The sequence below is a fragment of the Rhinolophus ferrumequinum genome, chromosome 10 (assembly GCF_004115265.2).
Source record: "Rhinolophus ferrumequinum isolate MPI-CBG mRhiFer1 chromosome 10, mRhiFer1_v1.p, whole genome shotgun sequence".
NCBI classification, from domain to species: domain Eukaryota; kingdom Metazoa; phylum Chordata; class Mammalia; order Chiroptera; family Rhinolophidae; genus Rhinolophus; species Rhinolophus ferrumequinum.
Genome location: NC_046293.1, coordinates 36,439,388 through 36,462,263, shown reverse-complemented (window position 1 = coordinate 36,462,263; position 22,876 = coordinate 36,439,388). Strand labels below are relative to the sequence as shown.

The window sequence follows — 22,876 nt, the reverse complement described above, 5'->3', positions numbered from 1 at the left end:
CTTAGATGTGTATTTAATTAGAAGCCTGTCCCTCAGACCACAGCTATGAAGATACACTAATAAGCCTCTTTCACAGAAAGAGCATCTCTTGGGTGTGTTGCCTCTCTGCTGTGCCCTGGAAGTGGTAGCCAGTTAAATACTGTTTTTCTGTTTGTTACAGTCTTGTGAGATTTGTGAGTATAAGTTCTAGTGGCCATTAGAGTGAGGCAATCTAGTGATGTCCCCTGGGTGGCAGCCACAAAAATTGGGGTGCCAGATGAGGGTACAAGCTCCCTTCTGTTAGATATTGGTGATCTGGAGCAAGACGGAGAGCACAAAGCTGGTACATGCTGGCCTCTATTTTTGGAGAGTAATTCAAGTAGGACCCTAGATGTGTGTTAAATTAGATGCCTGTCTCTAAGGTCTGTGCCTTAAGATAAACAAATAAGCCTCTTTCACAGAAAGTCTCTGTGCTTTTCAGTTGGCTGCTTCTGTGCTGGGCCCTGGGGTGGGTGAGTCCATGCATGCAGCTTTTTAAGAACTGCTGTTTATTGTGTGGATGCAATCCCTGTTGGCTTTCAAAGCTGGACATTTTGGGAGCTGTTCTCTCAGGTGTAGATCTTGAAAGTTGGGGTGTCAGATGTAGGATTCAAACCCTTCACTCCTCAGGGAGAAGCTTGTATTTGTGAGTTCCCTCCTGATTGTGGGTTGCTGCATAGGGGTGGGGTTTATGTGAGACTGTCTCAGCTTCTCTTATCTGGTTTGATGTGGGTCTTCTTATCATTTGCCAGATATGTAAGAATCACTCAGCTAGTTTTGTTTCTTTTTTCCAGAGGAAATTGTTCCATGTGTAGCTATATATATCGTGTGTCTGGGGGAGGTAGTGGATTCAGGATATTCCTATGTCACTATCTTGAACCAGAACCTATATACTTTAATATGGAAAGATACCTAAGATGTATTGTTAAGATATTCTAAGTTACAAAACACTGTTTTGCAATAGGATTCTGCTTTTGTGAGGGGGAAAAATACTTGTGAATGCATAGAAAAAAAATCTGAATGCCTCGTCATCAAACAGTGGCTATCTTGGTGGTGGGGGAGGGAGTGTGAGAAAGGACAAATGGTGGTATAGTATCTGTGATATTTTTCTTCTCTTTACACTTCTGTATTATTTGAATTTTCAGTAAATAAGTTCTGAACTCACATTACTTTCCTAATAGAAAATAAAACAACATATTTCCCTTTTTGGTTTTAAAGGGGGAGAGTTCACGACAGGCCTCTCTGACACGCCACTTGCTCTTCTGTTATTGTGAAATTCCCTTCCTCCCAGCATCCTCATCCACTGCACCTAACTTCTGCCTGTCTTTCAAGACTTCAATTTTATATGCACAAGGTCCTCCCCTTCAGACTAAATTAGATGTTTCTCTACTACGCTTATATCATTGTGTTTAATCATTAGAATTCTTCCCTTAAACACAAAAGGATGATCTTGAAGACCAGAACATCTTGATAGACTTTGTATTTACAGTAAGCACAGGGTCTGGTATGATGGAGGCTTAATAAATGTTTACTGAATGAATGAAGGAATAAGTGGATGAACGGAGGGTTAAGAGATTAAAAGCAGGCCATGACGTGAGTCTGATTTGTTGTGAACAACTTACATAGGAACAGCCACCCATATCAAGGAATTCAACGACTACGCACATTAAAATTATTCTGTGTTTTGGAGACACTTAAGACCTTTTCAATGACAGTTGGGTGTCCTGAGGACCATTTCTGCTGTTTGGGGAGTCTACAGGCTTGTCACCAGGGATTCTTGGGACCCTCTCCTTCGTGGCTCTGAACCCCGTGGTGATCTGGCCTAGTACAGTGGTGATAGGTAGCATCCCACCACCACCACAGCCTCAGGAAGACTGTGCTCCTTGCAATCCAGTTGGAACTCAGTGAATTTGAAGCAGTATTTATAGATGGTAGTTAGGTTTGTATTCCTCTGTAATCACAGCAGTATAGGGACTATTGTAACTCTAAATGTCATCCATAACGCTCTTTTCTTTGTGTGGCACACTGTATTCTAAATTTTAAAAACTGGCATTGAAATTTATGAAATTTAACTTGTGTGTGTGTACATGTGTTCGTGTGAGTGTATGTGTAAGTTAGGGACTCCCTGTAAGATCAGTAGGCAAACTTACTATGCTTTGATTTTAGAGAAAGAAATTCCTCTATTTTTACAACTTCTTTTTTAGGATAAACTTCTTATAATTTTAAGTTGGCATATTTTAATATAAATATTACATTTGTCATATCTTTTTAATGACTTTGGAAGCTGATTGCAATTATTAGTATAATAATGTAGGGACTTATGGCCAATAACACCTGAGTTGTGTTTGATATGTGATATGATCACTAATAACAAGTATCTAGTACTTTGTTTAAAAATTAAATCGCTTAGATTTAGAAGATGGTCCTAATTACATCTTTCCTTTTTCATGGGTCTATTAAGAACTTTGCCACTAGAGGGCTCTTAATACCATATTTTAGTTCATTTAAATTGTAATAACAATAATACAGTAATATTGTAGGTACTGGGTAATACTGTCTTCTCAATTAATATATTTTACAACATTTTTAGAAAAGCCTAATTTAAGTGTAGCACTTTTATGAGAAGTGTTGTTTTTTAAAATGATAATCAACTTCAGAAATATTTTAATGATTAAAAGGGCATGCATGGTAGTATATGGGCCTTTGAACTTTTAAAAGTTCAAGTTAAAAATAGTCTTAAACAACAGATACAAGATTTAACATGAATATGAAAATATGTTACATATATTTAATATGAGTATATGTAGAAAATTTACTAAGTACCCTCTATAAGGAATTCAACATGATCATAGTAACAATGTTGTGGAGGAGAAGAGTAACAGTTACCATACATTCTAATATGTGCAATGAGAGAGATTATACATGGGAGTTAAGAGATTAAAAAAAAAATCCAAAGAAAAAACAGAATGAACAGATTGGAAGTCTTCTCTGATGCAGTAGCATTTGAGCTAACTCTTCTGATAGGCGTGAAAGAGTTTAGATGCGAAGGAAAGGAAATTATTTTGGTCAGTGGGAAAAGTGTAGAGACATGAAATAGCCTTAGATATTCGGGGACTTCTTGGCATGAGCATGGATAAATGAAAAATCTGTGAGACTAGCCTATGTAACAAACCTAGCATTAACATTCAACAGCCTTCAACTTCCCACAAAATTACTTCAGCAATCCTTTTCCATGGTCATACTCTGGACCTTATTCCTGTTTCCTTACTTGTTCAACAAATATTTTTTGAGTGCCTAACATGTATAAGTTGGCACTGTTCTGGTCCTCAGGGGACAGTGGTGAAAGGACAAATGAGATTACTGCTCTTGTGATTTACATACAAATCAGGAGAAACCAACAATAAATAAGAAAAATTGGAAAATAGCAGATATTCATAAATGTCATGCACCGAATTAAACAGGATTATACCGTGTTTCCCCGAAAATAAGACCTATCTGGACAATCAGCTCTAATGCATCTTTTGGAGCAAAAATTAATATAAGACCCAGTCTTATTTTACTATAATATAGGACTGGGTCTCATATAATATAATGCAATATAATATAATATAATATAAATATAAATATAATATAATACCAGATCTTATATTAATTTTTGCTCCAAAAGACACATTAGAGCTGATTGGCTAGGTCTTATTTTCGGGGAAACATGGTATAAGCAATAGGGAATGACTGACTGGTGGTGACCAGATTGGGTGGTTGGGGGACTTGTATGATGAATAATTATTTAAGCTGAGACCCGAATGGCCGGAAGGAATCAGCTATGTGATGATTAGGGTAAAAATATTTCAGTCCGAGGGTCCAATTACTGCAAAAATCATAAGACAGAAATGAGGACCAGGTAGGCCAGCTGACTGACATAGTGGGCAAGGAGGCAAGTGGTATGTGATGAGGTCAGAGAGGGAAGCAGAAGCTAGATGAAGCAGGGCTTTGCAGGCCAGAGTAACAAGGTGAGATTTCATTGTAAATGCGGTGGGAAGCCATTAGACGGTTGTAAGTAGAAGAATGGCATGATCTGATTCATAGCTTTGAAAGGTTATTTTGATTACTACACGGAGAACGAATTATGAGGGGCCACAGTAGAAGCACAGCATCTAGTTAAATAGTACTGGGGAGGCATGAGAGGTCAAGGTGGCTTGGACAAAAGTAATAGTAAGAGACATGGAAAGATGGATATGTTTGGGATATGTTTTGGAAGTGAAACTAACAAATCCTGCTGAGTTTATATTTTGGGAAACAAAGGAGATAGTGGTCCAATTTACTGAGATTGACAGGAATGGGCTGAACTGGTTGAGAATGACAGTGAAACAAAAGTTTTGTTTTGGGCATGGTAAGTACGTCTGGGACCCACAAATGCCAATGAGAAGTAAACAGTGTGATACTGGAGTTCTGAGGGAAGACAGACGCAGCTATCATGTCCGTGTGCAGGTTGTGCCCTGTGCTCTGCAGCCGAGCAGTACAGTGTGTGTGCAGCCTAAAGAGCGTCCCTAGCATAGATTTGGGAACCACTGAGCTATCGATGGTATTCAAGTCACAGGAATGAATGAGACTCCAGCAAACTCAGAATGATCATTGTTAAATTTTATTCCACATGAGGCAATGACACTCTATTTTCACAATTCATATGTAATTCCTTATCAAGAGCCCGTTCAAACAATTTATTCTGAAGCTGTACTTCAATTTCAATGATTTTTTATGAAAGAATTGGATTTCAGATCAGTGAATATCTTTGTATAGATCTTCTTTTGATGGACAACAAAATTCAAGACATTTTATCAAATTTGTAAAGTATTCAGTGCTGATGTTTTGCAGATGTGCAGTATGGTCACCTACTTCATGAATGATTGTTGATATCAATCTCCTATGTTCTCTTCCAATAATTTTACGATTTTTATGACTATGACTGTTGAATAGCTATATTTTACATTTAAACCTTTTATCCATCTGGAGTTTATTTTAGTGTCAAGTGCGAAGAAAGAATCTAAATTTATTTTGTTTCAAATCTTAGCCAGCTATCTCAAAACACTTACCATATAAACCTGAACTTTTTTCCTATTGATCTGAAATGCCATATGCTAAATTCCCAAGAGGATCCTGAGATCTATTTCTGGAATCCCTATTCTGCTCCCAGTGATTTTATTTGTGATCCATGTCATGTTTCTACATCAAATTCAAGTTGCATATAGATTAAAAGACTTTTCATGTTACAATATCTGTGCATTTATCAAGTTGCAATGAAAAAATACTTTGCTAGTGTTCCATGAAGTTATTTCATATTATAAGCCAATTTCTGTATCTATTGAGTCATGTGCATTGAAAAGTCATACTTTACCTATCTTCTCTGCTTCATTTTCTGTCAACATTTCCAGGCAAATTTAGAAAATGTTATTTTGTATAGATTTATTACAAACCTAAAAGATTTATAAAAATATTTTATAATAAAATATTTATTATAAAACACTATTAAAGTTTAGAAGAAAAAAACACATGAAAACAGCCAATTTTATAAAACGATTATGGAAAGAGGGCTTTCATTATCAAATGTAAAACATGATGATAATATGAAGAAACACGAGGAACTTTATAACATATAAAACTATGAAGAATTATATTGCCAACAAATGTGGTTTGGAGTTTAACTTTTGTCAGCTCTGATAACAGCTACAATGACATGAAAACATTCTAGAGTAGTTACCAAGATTGATGAGCTTGCAACAGAATGTAAATTGACACATTGCTTCCTTCATCAGGAAGTCTAACTTCAAAAAAAGTCAATTGAGCTAAAGAGTAACATCAAATAGTAAAACTTTTCAATTATGTAAAGGCAATGTGTTAAATACAAGATTATTCTGTTATGTGATGACATAGAAGCTGATAAATTCCTGTTTGTTGCGTACTGAACTGCTGTGGTTATCAAAGCGAAAGTTCTGCTGAGAAAGTCTAAATTCTTAGTCTTCCTGCAAGGAGTTAAGAAACCAGTTTGGTCTAAACTCTGAAGAATTCTCACCCCTTGGAGGTGTGAATTGGAAAAACCTGACTTGCTTATTGATCTGATATCTGTGGCATTTTTAATGGTCATAATCCCTGTAAGAAACAAATACAACTGGATTTTTTGTGTGTGTGATGACATTCATAATCTTTGTTTATTTTTTAGTTAGTAAACTTTCTTTTTTAAAGTTTATTGCGGTGACAGTTGTTAGTAAAATTACATAGATTTCAGGTATACAATTCTGTAATACATCATCTATAAATCACATTGTGTGTTCACCACCCAGAGTCAGTTCTCCTTCCATCACCATATATTTGATCCCCCTTACCATCATCTCCCACCCCCCACCCCCCTTACCCTCTGGTAACCATTAAACTGTTGTCTATGTCTATTAGTTTTTGTTTCTCATTTGTTTGTCTTGTTCTTTTGTTGTTTTTGGTTTATATACCACATATCAGTGATTCATATGGTTCTCTGCTTTTTCTGTCTGACTTATTTCACTTAGCATTATAATCTCAAGATCAATCCATATTGTCACAAATGGTCCTATTTCATCTTTTCCCACCACCAAGTAGTATTCCATTGTGTACATATACCACAACTTCTTTATCCATTCATCTATTGAGGACATTTTGGTTGTTTTCATGTCTTGACCACCGTAAATAAAGCTGCAATGAACATTGGAGCACACTTGTCTTTATGGATAAATGTTTTCAGATTTTTTTTGTAGATACCCAGGAGAAGGATTGCTGGGTTGTATGATAATTCTATTTGTAATTTTTTAAGGAACCTCCACGCTGCCTTCCATAACGGCTGCACCAGTCTGCATTCCCACCAACAGTGTATGAGGGTTCCTTTTTCTCCACAGTCTCTCCAACACTTGTTACTATTTCTCTTGTTGATGATAGCCATTCTAACCGGGGTGAGGTGCTATCTCATTGTGGTTTTTATTTACATTTCTCTGATGATTAGTGATGTTGACATTTTTTCTTATGTCTATTGGCCATTTGTATGTCCTCTTTGGAGGAATGTCTCTTCAGGTCCTCTGCCTGTTTTTCAATTGGGTTGTTTGTTGTTGTTTTTTTGTTGAGTTGTATGAGTTCCTTGTATATTTTGGATATTAGCCCCTTATCAGAGGTACTGTTTGCAAAAAATCTTCTCCCATTCAGTTGGTTACCTCTTTATTTTGTCGATGGTTTCTTTTGCTGTGCAGAAGGTTTTAAGTTTGATATAGTCCCATTCATTTATTTCAGCTTTTACTTCCCTTGCCTTTGGCGTCAAATTCATGAAATGCTCTTTGTACTCAAGGTTCATAAGTTTAGTACCTATGTTTTCTTCTATGCAGTTTTTTTGTTTCAGGTCTTATGCTTAGGTGTTTGATCCATTTTGAATTAATTTTCGTGCGTGGTGACAGATAGTCCAGTTTCATTCTTTTGCATGTAGCTTTCCAATTCTGCCAGCACCATTTATTGAAGAGGCTGTCTTTTCTCCATTGTATGTTTCTGGCTTCTTTGTCAAAAATTATCTGTCTATATTTATGTGTTTATTTCTGGGTTCTCAGTTCTATCCCATTGGTCTGTTTGTCTGTTTTTCTGCCAATACCATGCTCTTTTGATTATTGTTGCCCTGTGGTACAAGCTAAAGTCAGGGAGTGCGATACCTCCAGTATTGTTCTTTTTTCTTGGGATTGCTTTTGCTATTCGGGGGTCTTTTGTGGTTCCACACAAATCTGATGATTTTTTTTTTTGTTCTATTTCTTTAAAAAATGCCATTGGGATTTTGATGGGTATTGCATTAAATCTGTATATTGCTTTGGGTAATATGGCCATTTTAACTATGTTGCTTCTTCCAATCCATGAGCACAGAATGTCTTTCCATTTCTTTGTGTCTTCTTCAACTTCTTTTAAAAATGTCTTATAGTTTTCAGCATATAGGTCTTTCACATCCCTGGTTAAGTTTATTCCTAGGTATTTTATTCTTTTGTTGCAATTGCAAAAGGAATTGGTTTTTTTATGTCTTTTTTTGAGATTTCATTGTTAGTATATAGGAATGCAATGGACTTTTGTACGTTGATTTTGTAGCCAGCAACTTTACTGTATTCATTGATTGTTTCTAATAGTTTTTTGGTCGAGTCTTTAGGATTTTCTATATATAGCATCCTGTCATCTGCAAAGAGTGACAATTTAACTTCTTCATTCCCAATTTGGATGCCTTTTATTTCTTTCTCTTGCCTGATTGCTCTGGCGAGGACTCCCAACACTATATTGAAAAGCAGAGGTGATAGGGGACAGCCCTGTCATGTTCCTGAACATAGAGCAAAGGACTTCAGTTTTTCACTGTTAATTATGAGATTAGCTGAGGGTTTGTCAAATATGGCCTTTATTATGTTAAGGTATTTTCCTTCTATTCCTACTTTATTAAGTGTTTTAATCATAAATGGATGTTGTATCTTGTCAAATGCTTTTTCTGCATCAATTGATATAATCATATGATTTTGTCCTTTATTTTGTTTATGTGATGTATCACATTGATGGATTTGCGTATGTTGAAACATTCTTGTGCCCCTGGGATGAACTCCACTTGATCGTGATGAATAATCTTTTTAATGTATTGTTGCATTCGATTTGCTAGAATTTTGTTTAGGATTTTTGCATCTGTATTCATGAGAGATATTGGTCTATAATTTTCTTTTTTTTGTATTATCTTTACCAGGCTTTGCTATCAGGGTAATGTTTGCCTCATAAAATGAGTTAGGGAGTATTGTCTCTTCTTAAATTTTTTGGAAGAGTTTGAGCAGGACAGGTGTTAGATCCTCTTTGAAGGTTTGGTAGAATTCACTAGTGAAGCCATCTGGTCCCGGACTTTTGCTTTTGGGAAGGTTTTGGATGACTGATTCAATTTCCTTACTGGTGATCTGTTTATTTAGATTTTCCAATTCTTCGTGGTTCAGCCTAGGACAAGTTTCTAAGAACCTGTCCATTTCTTATAGGTTATTGAATTTGGTGGCATATAGTTGTCCTTCATAGTATTCTTGGATGATCCTTTGAATTTCTGTGGCATCTGTGATAACTTCCCCTCTTTCATTTCTGATTTTGTTTATTAGTGTCTTTTCTGTTTTTATCTTAGTGAGTCTACCCAAGGGTTTGTCAATTTTATTGATCTTTTCAAAGAAGCAGCTCTTTGTCACATTAATTTTTTCTATTGTCTTTTTTTCTCTATTTCATTTAGTTCTGCTCTGATTTTTATTATTTCCTTTGTTCTGCTGACCTTGGGTTTCACTTGTTCTTCTTTTTCTAGTTCTTTAAGGTTTAACGTGAGGTTATTTATTTGGGAGTTTTCTTGTTTCTTGAGATAGGCCTGTAATGATATAAGTTTCCCTCTTAAAACTGCTTTCACTGCATCCCCAAAATTTTGGTAGGATGTATTTTCATTCTCATTTGTATCTATGTATCTTTCGATTTCTCCTCTTATTTCTTCTTTGACCTGGTCATTCTTTAAAAGTATGTTGATTAATCTCCACACATTTGTGGTTTTTCCTGCTTTCTTTTTGCAGTTGATATCCAATTTCAAAGCTTTATGATCAGAGAATATGCTTGGTATGATTTCAATCTTCTTAAATTTGCTGTGGCTAGGTTTATGTCCCGATATATCGTCTATCCTTGAGAATGTTCCGTGTACACTAGAAAAAAAATATACAGTCTGAAGTTTTAGGATGAAGTGCTCTATATATGTCAATTATGTCCATTTCATCTAATGTGTCATTTGGGGTTGCTATTTCTTTCTTTATTTTCTGTTTGGATGTTCTATCCATAGCTATCAATGATGTATTTAGGTCCCCTACTATAATTGTGTTTTGGTCAATTTTTCCCTTTGGTTATGTTAGTAGTTGCTTGATATATTTTGGTGTTCCCTGATTGGGGGCATAAATATTGATGACTGTTATGTCTTCTTGTTGTATAGTCCCCTTTACCATTATGAAATGTCCATCTTTGTCTCTTGTTACCTTTTTCATCCTGAAGTCTGTTTCATCTGATAACAGTATGGCCACACCTGATTTTCTCTGGATACCATTTGCTTGGAGTGTCGATTTCCACACTTTCATTTTGAGTCTATATTTTTTCATTGTAGCTGAGATGTGTCTCTTGGAGACAGCATATGGTTGGGTTTAGTTTTTTTTTAATCTAATCTGCTACTTTGTGCCTTTTTATTCGTGAGTTCAGTCCATTTACATTTAGGGTGATTATTGATATGTGAGTGTTCCCTATCATTCTATCTTTAGTTTTCTGGTAAGGCTGTGTCTCCATTGTTTCTTTGTCTTTTTGTTGTTGTCTATTATTTCAGTGTGGTGGTATTCTATGATTTTTCCATCTATTTGTTCTTTTACTACATTATATATTTCAGTTCTGAATATTTTTGAGTGGTTGCCCTTAAGTTTATGTAAAAGAAAGTTTGCTATTTAGAGTATTCCATTTTCTTCAGCACGCTTACTTTCTCCATTCCCATATTCCGGTTCAGGCCTTCACTCTCCCCCCTTTTATGTTTCAGTTGCCACAAATTGTCCCTGTTGATGATGGTCGAATAGCCTCCTTCACTATTTCTTGTAGTGCAGGTCATGTATTAGAAAATTCCCTTAGCTTTTGTATGTCTGGAAAGGTCTTTATTCCTTCTCCATATCTAAAGGATGTCTTTGCTGGATATATTCTTGGCTCATAATTTCTCTCTTTCAATAGTTTGAATGTTTGGTTCCACTCCCTCCTGGCTTGTAGAATTTCTGCTGAAAAAATCTGATGATAATCTAATGGGCTTTCCATTGTAGGTTACCGTCTTCTTTTCCCTGGCTGCCTTGAGAATTCTTTCTTTGTCACTGATGTTTTGCAGCTTCAATACAATGTGCCTTGGAGAAGGCCTGTTGGGATTGAGGTAATTAGGTGCTCTATTTGCTTCTTGGATTCAAGGATCCAGTTCTGTCCACAAGTTTGGGAAGTTCTCATCAACAATTTGTTTGAATATATTCTCTATTCCCTTCTCTCTTTCTTCTCCTCTGGTATGCCCATTATTCTTATATTGCTCTTTCTGATGGAGTCAGAAAGTTCTTGTAGAGTTCTTTCATTTCTTTTAAGTCTCAAGTCTCTTTTTTCTTCCATCCATGTCATTTCCAGATTTCTATTTTCGACGTCACTGATCTTTCCTCCATCTGTTCAACTCTGCTACTGTCTATTTCTCTGCTAAGCTGTCTATTTCATTTTTCATTTCTTTTATTGAGTTCTTAATCTCCAGGAATTCTATTTGGTTCTTTTTTAAAATTTCAATCTCTTTGGTAAAATGTTCATTTTGTTCTTTGATTGTGTTTCTGAGTTCATTAAACTGCCTGTCTGTGTTTTCTTGCCTCTCGTTGAGCTTTTTAAGAACTGCAATCTTGAATTTTCTGTTATTTAAGTCACATATTTCCATATCTTTAAGTTCATTTTCTGGAGACTTTTCATTTTCTTTCTGAGCTGTGTTGTTGTCTTGGTTATTCGTGGCCATTAATGATTTATTATTTCTCTTCCTAGAATCTACAGGAGTGGGTTCTGCAACAGGTTGATAGAATGTCTGATGTTTTAGATTTTCTTTTGATTTCCAGTAGGTGTTGGTAGAATGTTTTATTTTCTCTTTGACTACAGCCTTTTATTGTCTCTCACACTATAGTGTTGTGTTTTCTCTCCACTACTCTGGATTCTCACACAATGGGAGGATTCCCTGGAAGGCAGGCTTCTCCTCTGTGAACAGTTCACTTGGGTCATAGGGCACCGCGTCCCTGTGGGGATGCGGAGAGCTTCTGAAGTTCCAAAGCTCTTTCTGCACCAGATTCAGAGCAGCTCTGTTTATTCCTGCAGGGATCTGCCCCATAGGTGGGGAGGGTTGGCCCAGAGTAATGGCGGCGACCACCACTACAGCGAGTCCTGCTTCCACAGCTCCCTCCCCTTTGCCGGAACTAGTTGGGCTGTGAGTCCGTATCTGTGGACCACAGTTCTCAGAACTGCAAATATTCTGTTCTTTTGATCTGACACCGCTACTGTTCCGCTTCTATCACTGGGTAGGTGGGGGCAGGGCGAGCTCTGGGAGGATAGGGAGGGGGCAGCTAGTCTCAGTGCCTAAGGCTTCCGTTCTCTGCTCGGCAGTGAGGGCTTAAACCACTGTTTTCAGCCTTCTTCCCTCAGTCTTTGCTCCGAGGTCTCTGCCGTGAGCGTTGGATTCTGCCATGTTATATGCTGTCCCCTCAGCCCTGTGGGCCATAAGAGGAGCCCTAGCAGTCCAGGTTCTTCCCTCTCCCACAGCTATGGTAGTTCTGGGATGCAGCGAGCTTGGAGCACTGAGCTAGGTCTGTGTCCTGCTCCCGCGCCGCTCCATCTCCGCACTTCTCCCTTCCCTCCTCCCCTGCTTGTGCAATTTGCCCACCCTTAGGTGATTTCAGTAGTGTGCCTCTTAGTCTTGACTGTCTGCTGTGCAGGGAGTCCTTTGTGGAGTTATAGTTGTTCAATTTTTTGTACATTCCAGGGGAGATTTCAAGAGGCTCACCTCACACCGCCATTTTTATGACGTCTGCAACTGGCTTTTTAATGGTAGATAATATTAAATGCCACCTTGGTGTCCCACTGGCACCTCAAATTCAACATATCTACAATCAAATTCACTACTTTTTCCCCCAAACCTATCCGTCCTCCTTTTCTTTTCTTGATAATTAATTGTACCACCATTCCCTTAATACCTAAGCTAGACACCTGAAATTCGGCTTTCACCTGTCCCTTGCCTTACATCTATATCCAATTGCCATCCAAGTTATGTATGGCAATTGTTAAAAGTAAGTTGCTTACTTATTATCTCTCGTATATACACTTTCTAATGGCCCTGATTGCTTATACCTTGAGTTAGGCACTGATCCTCTTACTTTGGACTTCTTTCTCTCCACTAAGCCATCCATTTGTCAACTGGTCACCAGAATATTCTTTTTGAATGCAAATTTCATGTTACTTTTTTTTAATTAAAAGCCTCCTTTACCCATAGGAGAAATTCTAGTCTTTAGAGTGGCTCCCAAAGCTCTCTACAATCTGGCTCCTGCTTCTCTTTAGCTTCAGATCTCTACACCTTCCTAGCATGCCTCTCTCCAAGCATACCTGACTGCTTGGGGTGCTTGGAACCCTGTTTTGCTTCATGCCCTTCTGCCTTCACTCACACTTGGAATTCCCTCCTACGGTTTTTTTGGGAAGACCTAATTATCTTTCAAGGTTTAGTTCAAACTTGATCACCTTTGGGTAGTGCTTCTTATCTTCACCCACCCACAGAATTGATTATTCTTCCTTTGTATTTCTATTGTGGGCCCCCTTACTTTTTACTACAATAGCACCAAAACTGTATTATACCTATTTGTCCACCTGCTTTCCTAATAGACTGGAAGCTCCTTAAGTCAGGAACCTTGTCTTTTTCTTTTTTTGTTTTATTCCTAGTATCTAAACAATGCCTGCACATATTAAGCACTGTGTGAAAATTGTTTGAATGAATGAGTTAATAAGTGAGAAATTTCAGAGTTGCAATGGAAAAGGTTGGCAGAGAATATAATAGTGTTAAAACTGGTCCAATTGAAGATACAGGACAATTCAGTATTGAGAGTAAAGGAAAGGATAATTTACTAAGGGACTTGGCTTTGTATAGTGACTGAAGATGAAGGCGTGGTGGGATTAACTGGCTTTAAGCTTCTGACTAGAATTCTGGTATAAGGTTATTCTATTGCTAAAGAAAGTACAGGTGGTATTTGAGGTCGAATGAAGTTTGCTGGATATCCAGTTTGTGAATATCAGCCAAATTTTTATAACAACGCTGCATTTATCTAGTGCTTTACAGTATACAAAATTCTTTACTTCTATTATTTGATCCTTAGAATAGATATATTTCTAAGCTTCAGTTTCCTTTTTTTTTTTTTTTTTTTTTGTAAAATGAAGATAATATCTACCTCTCAGAATTGTTTGTAAGATGTATTATATGTCTGGCACACAGTTAAGTACCAAATATGTTATTAGGTCAGAAATTTGAGGCCCATAATGGTTAGATGACTTGCTCAAGGTCACAAAGGAAACTTAGTGGCAGACTTAGAAATAAACTCTAGATCTTATTGTCCTCGTATTGTAGTATTCTTTTTATTACACTACAGTATAATGAGATAGCTTCTATTTCCTTGGTGCACAGCATCTTTAATTTCCTTGAGAGGCTTACCCAAAAGTAGGCTTTGGAATTACTCCATCAGAAAGCTGATTGCCAAAATCAAACCAAATTAAAACTTGCCTAAAACCAAAATGCAAATGTAAACAATATTTTTATGGCTTGCATTGCTTCCTAGTCTCCCTATTTTACACTTGAGGGTTTTCAGCAGAGAATCTGAGCAGGCTAGCTCCTGCCTCCGTGAAGTTCTGTAGAGATGTGCTCTCATTTTAACTGATTTTTAAAATACGGTTTTTAAAGTTCAGTTTTATGCCAGAGCAAGTGTCGGTTTGGGGCACTAGAATTAAGGTAACAGGCATCTGAAGTATGAATGGAACAGAAGGAGAATGAATTTGGGCTGAAGCAGACACTGACAATCATACCCATCTGTCCTCTCATTTTCTGTAGAGTTTTGTCCAGGAAGAATCTGAAGCCACAAAATATGAACTGGAGAAGAAATTATTAAGTGAAACAGTTTCAGCAGGTATTCTTCTAACATACATTTTTAGAATTTAACTTTATTGGTATTTTCTGCTTTCAAAAGAAATTCAAGGTCATTGTAAAAATATTTATATGTTGCAGAAATATATTTAAAGTGAAAATTCTTCATAACCCCTCTTCTGAAATAACCAATGTGCTTGCTTCCTCTCTCTCTCTCTCTCTCTCTCTCTCTGTCTCTCTCTCTCTCTTTAATTAAACCATGGGATCATCTCATACAGATATTTTTGTTGAAAATTACTATTTTTCACCTAACGGAATTTGTTTTTCTACATAACATGTTTTACATACATACATACACACATACATACATACACCACAATACATATTCTACTTAAATGAATAATATTCTACATTATTCTAAGTCAGAATACATTGGTAACCTTACTTTTTTTAGTAGCTATATAATTCCATATAATAATGGAACAATATTTAAATCTTTAGTGATAGACAATAAAGTTCTTTCTATTTTTTATTATTACAATATTACAGTGAACATTTGCAAGCACACATATACAATCAGAAATTTCTCAACACTTTAGTATTCAGTCATATCCTGGGAAGTAGAAATTGGATATAGTTTTAAAATGTCATAATGGTAGTGATGTCTAATTTGTAAATCTTTTAGTTTGAGGTTTATGTACATCCTTTCTATTAACTTTTATTATTATGCTGCTTTACCAGTAACTTCTAAGGAATCTGTTTTCTAAATAGCATGTTTTTCACAACAGACTTCTTGTCTACTTCATTACTTTTTTCAACACACTTTTGTTTCTGTAGTCAACTAGGTTTATACCTTTAAAATTTTATATATTTACCCTTACAAGGTAATTTTTCTTTTAGAAATATCATACGTGTCAATTCATGAACTTTGGCAATAATACCAAGGTTTTCTACATGATGATCCCTGCATTATATATATCATAAATGTCTAAATTTGAACACAGTATTCTTTCTTACTTTTCAGGTAGATGGATTATTTAGATACATTTGAGATTTAATTAAAGTCTGCATTTTATTGAATGTACATAAGGAAAAAAGGGAAATTGTTTAACTGGAATTTTCTTTGGATATTTTCATTAATTTTCAGTGCCTGATTTGCATGGGTTAAAAATCAAAGCCATCTCACTATTTCCTTTTATGAGAGAGGAAAATTGTAATGATAAAAGATAAGGCTAACAGTTCCTGAGTTTTTACTATGTGTGGTATCAGTTCTGAGCTCTTTATATGCATGACTCACAACTTCCCCAGATGCTGTAAGATAGATACTACTATTATATCCATCTTGTAGAGGGAGGAACTGAGAATAGAGATATTAATTAACATATCTTGTCATACAGCTCGTATAGGGTAGAACTTACAAATGGTCCGATTTCCCTTTCTTACCTATTATACTATATTGAAAGAATTTGGGTGAAAGGTGGGAGTGGTCCCACTAATACATGACTTCAGATATTTTCCTGATTGTCATTGAGAATTATGGGATCATAGAATTTCCCTATAAAATTTCTGAACACAAGAGATTATCCAATCCAGTTTCTTCACTTTCAAGTTTTTATCCCAGGTTTTGTATGAGCTGGGCCTTTTTTTGTTGGAAAAAAAAAAATTAGCTTTAACTTTATATATAGATCCAATTTTTTTTCTTTTTTACCATTTTACTTTTTTCAAATATTTGGCCTGATAGTGTCCAAGTTTTAGGAAGTAATTTGGCAGTTATCAAATTTTGTGTTAAATCATTTTTTGATGTTTTAGAATGAAGGGTAACAGAATCTGCTGCCCCAAAATGTGCCACTTTGGCGTAAGGACTATTTTGAGCTGAAAGCAATTGAAAAGATACAGATGCAAGAAAGCTCCTTACTCAACTCCTATTTGCCTAAAAGCAGGACATACATTTTCAAAGGTGTCCCCCCTGGACTGTCTACCAGGAAGGACAAAGCTTAATTCTCCAAGACAGCTTTAGACCCTATCAGCTTGTGGAGGGCACCAGGGGGATCTACATAACAAACTTTACTAACTAGCCTTCATCTTCACCCTCAGAGGCCTAAAACTGCTTTCCGTTGTCCTGTCATTTCTTCACAAATTATTGTCCTTTGTTGAAGATGCTCTATAAGCTGGAGTTCTAAGCTTCCTCTTTGAGTTACTCATTTTTTCCTGAGGATCTCCCATGTGTATATGAGGCATACGTGTTAATAAACTTCTATTTTTCTCTTGTTAATCTGTGTTTTATTACAGGGGTCTCTGCCAAGAACTCAGAAGGGTAGAGGGAAAATTATTTTTCCTCCCTTACAATAAAACATACATTTTTAGTTTGTATTTTAATAGCAACATGTGCTTATTGTATACCAATTCCTAAAATGCTAGTATATGAAACATAAATGGAGCCCTCCCTGCATCCTACCATTACACATACCTGTCCCCACTCCAAAGATTAGCTTTGTGAATCGTTTTGAATTAACCACTTTTTGAAAAAGATTTAGTAGCTATAAATAAAATCTTCCTTTACTGGTACTATGATTTATTTCATTTCCCTCCTAAGAAAATGCAAAGATGTTATGATCGATTTAGTAACTGAATTAACCTGATTTATTTTAGCACAGTTGCTGCTGATAGAGAATGCTCCTGAAAAGCCACATTTATTGGAAGACAGTGAGGTTGATATGTGCCAATTCACAGCTCTGGGTGGAGTGTACCACTTGGATATTTTGGAGCTTCCCCCACAGTGCAAGCCAGTGAAGGGATGGATGATTATGGAAGTAGGTTGATTCTTAAATCAAAATTTATGAGTACAACAATTTCTCATCCTTTTACTGTATATCAAATGCTCTAACATCTAATGAACTCTAATGAACTTTAACTTCATTAAGCAAGCACAAAAGGAAAAAATGTAATCTTAAATTACCTCGAATTTATAAAATTTGAGCCAGTACTAACGGTAAGGAATCAAAAATAATATGGGTTTTAAAGCCAAAATTCATGCATGTCAACTTAATAGTAAACCTATAGCCCTATGTTTCGATTTTGCCAATTTGGCCTTAATAATGATAGTCTATTTCAGAGGCTGGAAAACAATTTCTGTAAACGCCCAGATGATAAATATTTTCAACTCTGTGGCCCCTAGCAGCTCTGTTGCCACCCCTCAGCTCTGCCACTGTTACACTAAAACAGCCACATGTAAATGAAGAGGCATGGCTGTGTTCCTGTTAAACTTGATTTACAAAAACTAGGGCCAGCTTTTCCAGGGGTCATAGTTTGTGGGCTCTGGTCTAGATCAGCAGCTCCTAACATGTGGTCCCTTGACCGGAAGCATCAGCATCATGGGGCATCATCTGGGAATTTGCTACAAATGCAAATTCATAGGCCCCACGGCAGTCTGACTGAATCAGAAAATCTGCAGGTGTGAGGCTCAGCAGTCTGTTTTAGGGAAACACACTCTAAAAGTTTGAGGACCGCTAGTCTGGATCCTGGATATACAAAATGTGGGACATGAATCAGCAGCGCCAGCATCACCTGGAACTTGCTATAAATGCATAATCTGGGCCTTCCCCTCAGACCTACTGAGTCTGCGTTTTACCAAGCCCCTCGTGTGATTCATTCACGTTTGAGAAGCACAGCTCCAGTGATGCCAATGCTCCTGATGCACGGACCACCCTTTGAGTAGTAAAGGTACTGATGATACGTACAGCAGTTGTTAGCTCATCTTTCAAGGCATTTCTCATTCCTGTTTCAATAACTAGTAACATGTGCACTAGTATTGACTTGGTTTAACTACCTCACAGTGGCTTGTGTCCCAAATATACCCAGTTATGTTGTCTTAGCGCCTTCCTCCTTCCTTCCTTGCTCTCCTGCCCTTTTTCCTCTCTCCCTCTTTCCCTCCCCCTCTTTCTGTCTCTCTTCTCTAACACATATGTACATAAATTGCCAGACACTTCTCACCCATTCTTGTATTAGAGCAATTGTGGGGACAGAGTCCCAGAGAGCAGTTTCCAGGCTCTCGGCCTCACGTGGAAGGTGCTGGCTCTGCGGTTGGGTGGCCATCAGCTGTTGCCGGTTAGCCATTGGCCACAAATATACCTGCCGGGGCTACGCTGGCAAGAGGGCTGGTTGGTTGGCAGAGATGCAGATGGCAGATTGTGGCTCCTGCTTCCTGTGTCTCCAACCCAGCCGCCAGCGAGAATACAGTGGTGTGACTCCCCTATCCATGGCTCCGTGGGTGTTCCTTTTTGGCCTCACCATATCCTGCGTTCTTGTGTGGGGAGCGGGAGCTGAGATTTTGCATGACAGCAATATTTCAACTTTTTTTTTTCATTCTCACCTCTCTGAGGATCTTTTGTAAACATTTTTTCCTCTCCTTCCCCATGAAATTTTAATACTGCAGGTATATTGTATATCTATGTATGTGCTGTATGTACATCTGTGCTTTATACATAAAAGAATACAATGTTTTCACTCCCCCTCCTTGAACTAATTTTCACCCTATTGGGGATGATATTGCCATTCCTTTCCCCTTCTCACCACAAATGAGAATGCTTATACTAGAGCAAGCCTGGGGGAGATGCTCTGATCTAGCCACTTTTGAAAAATCTATTTGAATCAATCTCCCCTACCTTGGTGATGGTTGAAGGACAGTGGTGAGTCCAAGAAAGACGTTTTTTTGGTGAAGGGAGACCTTCAAAACTTTTTATCTGGAGGAAGGTCCCAGCCTGAGCTGAGGTTTTCAAGGAGTCGTACAAAGATCTGTTGTTTTTGAATTTTGTCAGAATGTCCTGATCACAATACTCCATGCTCTGCATTTGAGCCCAGAGTCTCCTCCTACACACCTGTATTTCTCTCCTGAAACAAAGACACCTTCCTCCTTTTTTTCAAGTATCTTTTCCATAATCTCTCCCCTCCTCTAGAATTTTTCCCCCACACAGTTTTCCCCTCTATTTTGTAACATTTTTAATCTTCCACCCTTTCCTACATTCTTCTCTGTTGCATTCAGATAATAGATAAATCTGCCTATCTCAGAGAAATCTGCTGTTGGTTTAATTTCTTTCTTTTTTTCTCCTAGCATATTGAGATGTAATTGACATATAACATTGTGTAATTTTAAGGTGTACAATGTGATGACTTTTACTTTCATCCATTCATTTCTATGCTTCTCAAATGGTTGCTTATACTTCTTTCTCTCTTCACCTATGCTCGCTAATCCCAAGGTATTGGAACATGCAATTCGGGGTCCTTTAGCTCTATGTTTGAGTTCTGATGCCACTTTGAAGTCATTTTGTAATTTTTGACAAATTACTTGATTCATCTAAGTCCCATTTATATTCTGTTAAATATATGCCTCGTGCAGTTCCTTGCAAAAATAAAACGATGAGTAAGCCCCAGCACAGAATATGCCCGCAGGAGAGTTCTGAAATCACATTTAAATTTAGTGATTTTTTTTTTCCCTTAATCATTACCTTTTAATTTTGTTGTGACAGCTTGTTAGTCTGTAGTTAAATGGGACCAAACTGCAGTGCTTATTAAAAATAACTATATAGCATATTCAGCTCTATCTTTATTATCTTTATTCAGCTATATCTTTATATCTATTCATATCTTTAACTATTATCAGTCAGCTTCTAACTTGGTGGTGTTTGGTCATTTTTTAAAAGATACTCAAGGAAGGATTACAGAAATATATATATCCTCCAGTAACTAAGGAAGACTTTGAAAAAGAAAGTGCTTTCCCACCCATAGGGGTCATGCTTGAGGCTCATGAGAATGTGATCTTTTTTGAGGATCCTATGGTTGCAAGGTGGGATGCTGAAGGTACAGTAATGCCTTAATCAGCTTTGATAATTATGTAATGCAAGAGATATAATAATACAAATCCGTAAAACAGAAAATGCAGTGTGTAAACTGAGTTCCTAATCTGACACATTTCAATGCCAATTCCAGGGTCTTTGTTTTATTGGCTCTCAGTGAAAATAGATTGGAGTTTTAAAATTTATTGAATTTAGGAAAATATAACTTGTAAAATTTTACTCTAACTGCAGTAATTAGACAGCATACAACTACAGTATTTTTTAAACTACAGGGAATCCTTTTGCCTGGAATTACTGAAAATTTGGAGAATGTATTTATAGGCAAAGCTTAATTTTTACCTTTACCTATTAAAATAATTTTGTTAATGTAGAAAAAGATGAACTACAACTTAGTTCGCCAATATAATTGTATTTGTTATATTAAATTCAAGAGTCAAAAATAATCAGTAGAAACTAGCATGTGAGAAGAAGAGAAAGCTAAGTGGAAAAGAAGGATTCATTCATTTGCTCCCCAAATATGCTAAACAATAGGAAATATAAAGATAAATGATTTCTGTCCTCTGGGAATTTTCAAAGTTGTAGGAGAGGCAGACAGGGAAAACTATCACATTATAATGTGTAAGGTGTTATCACAGATAAAAGTGCTAAAGAGCAGAATAGTGACTGGGCCATTCTGGAGAGCTAAGGAAGGCTTCTTATAGGCAGAAGTACTGAACAGGCCTTAAGAGACCACGAGAACACGCGCATGCAAGTCTTTGTGTGTGCATGTTTTCATTCTCTTGGGTATATACCTAGGAATGGAATTGCTTAGCTGAATGGTACATTTATATTTAATTTTTTAAGAAACTGCCAAATTGTTTTGCAAAGTAGCTATTCCATTTTACATGCCTTGCCAGAAATATGAGGTTTCCCATTTTTTTCCCCACATCATTGCCAAAATTGGTTATTGTTTGTCTTTTTCATTATAGCTATTCTAGTGAGTGGGAAGTGGTTATCTTGTGGTTTTAATTTGTGTTTCCCTAATGACGGATAATGTGGAGCATCATTTTTATGTATCTGTTATTCTTTCATATGTATTCTTTGGTGAAATGTTCATTCTAATCTTTTGCCCATTTTTAAATTGGGTTCTGTTTTATTATTCAGTTGTAAGAGACACAAAAGACCACTATTATGTGATTGTATTTATATGAAAAGCCCAGAAAAAGAAAATCTTTAGAGGCAGAAAGTTTATTAGTGGTTACTTGGGGCTGGAGGTGGGAATGGGAATGAACTATAAATGGACATAAGGGAATTTACTGGGAAGGTGATAATGTTCTAAACCTGGACTGTGGTGATGGTTGCACAGCTGGGTAAATTTACTAAAAATAATTTAATTGTATACTTAAGACAAGTGACTTTTAAAGTTGATCAAAAAAATTGATGATGAGAAGTTCTCTAAAAGATTAAGGGAGAGTAGGAAGAAAGAACTGCCATGTTCAGAAGTGTTTGAGGTTGTTGAAGGAATAAAAAGTGTGACTGAAAACAGGTGTGAGAGTGGCAAGGGATAGAGCCAGAAATATTGAGTCAAAGCTCGATTCACAGGTCTTACATACCATGCTGAGGAGTTTGGACTTGATCCTGCAGACAGGAAGAAACTCCCAGCAAAGCTGGCCTTTTGTTGAGATTCTATTCTAATGTAAAACATCAATGTATACATACTGCACTTATTTGGGTGTTTTCATTCCTCTTATTTTTGTATAGGAAAAAATGAAACTAATGTCATTTTCTTCACTTATAAAGGTAAACATTGGAAAACTGATGGCATCAGCAATGTATTTTACAGATCAGAAGAAAGACTTATATCATTCAGCATGGAAAGTTTGGGCCCAGTTACTTTGATTCAAGATACTCATATTCACATGCCATACCAGTCTTGGGAACTAAGACCACTTGATGTGAATAAAGTACTTTTGACTGTGACTACAGTATTTACTGAGATTCAAATACAAATTAAGGTAAATCGCTGTTGTAGCGAGTCACATCCAAGAGGTAAAGCTCTTTGACGACGATAAGAGAGTGTGTCAAAGCAATCAGTCACTGGTTATTAACATATTAAAATATATCTCTTATAAATATATTTAACATATACCTTGAGCTATAATTTCTAAATTAAATATTAATTGAATAGATAGAAAATAACATGTAAAAGGTAAGGCACACATTTGTATCCTAATATTACTAGGAATAGAATTAATGCAGTGACACGCCTGGCTATAGTACGACTTTCAGAGTTTCTGACCCACTCTCT

The 22,876-nt window shown here is 36.7% G+C and overlaps 1 protein-coding gene across 3 annotated transcripts in view; it reads left to right on the top strand.

The window, feature by feature from the left end:
• DNAI7 (dynein axonemal intermediate chain 7) overlaps positions 1-22,876 on the top strand; it is a 64,024-nt gene that overhangs the window by 37,309 nt on the left and 3,839 nt on the right. For all 3 annotated transcript variants that reach the window (XM_033117896.1, XM_033117895.1, XM_033117894.1), the window contains 4 exons: positions 14,708-14,783; positions 17,390-17,550; positions 20,437-20,593; positions 22,369-22,583. In XM_033117896.1, the coding sequence (XP_032973787.1) occupies positions 14,708-14,783; positions 17,390-17,550; positions 20,437-20,593; positions 22,369-22,583 (609 nt within the window). The remainder of the gene's footprint in view (positions 1-14,707; positions 14,784-17,389; positions 17,551-20,436; positions 20,594-22,368; positions 22,584-22,876) is intronic.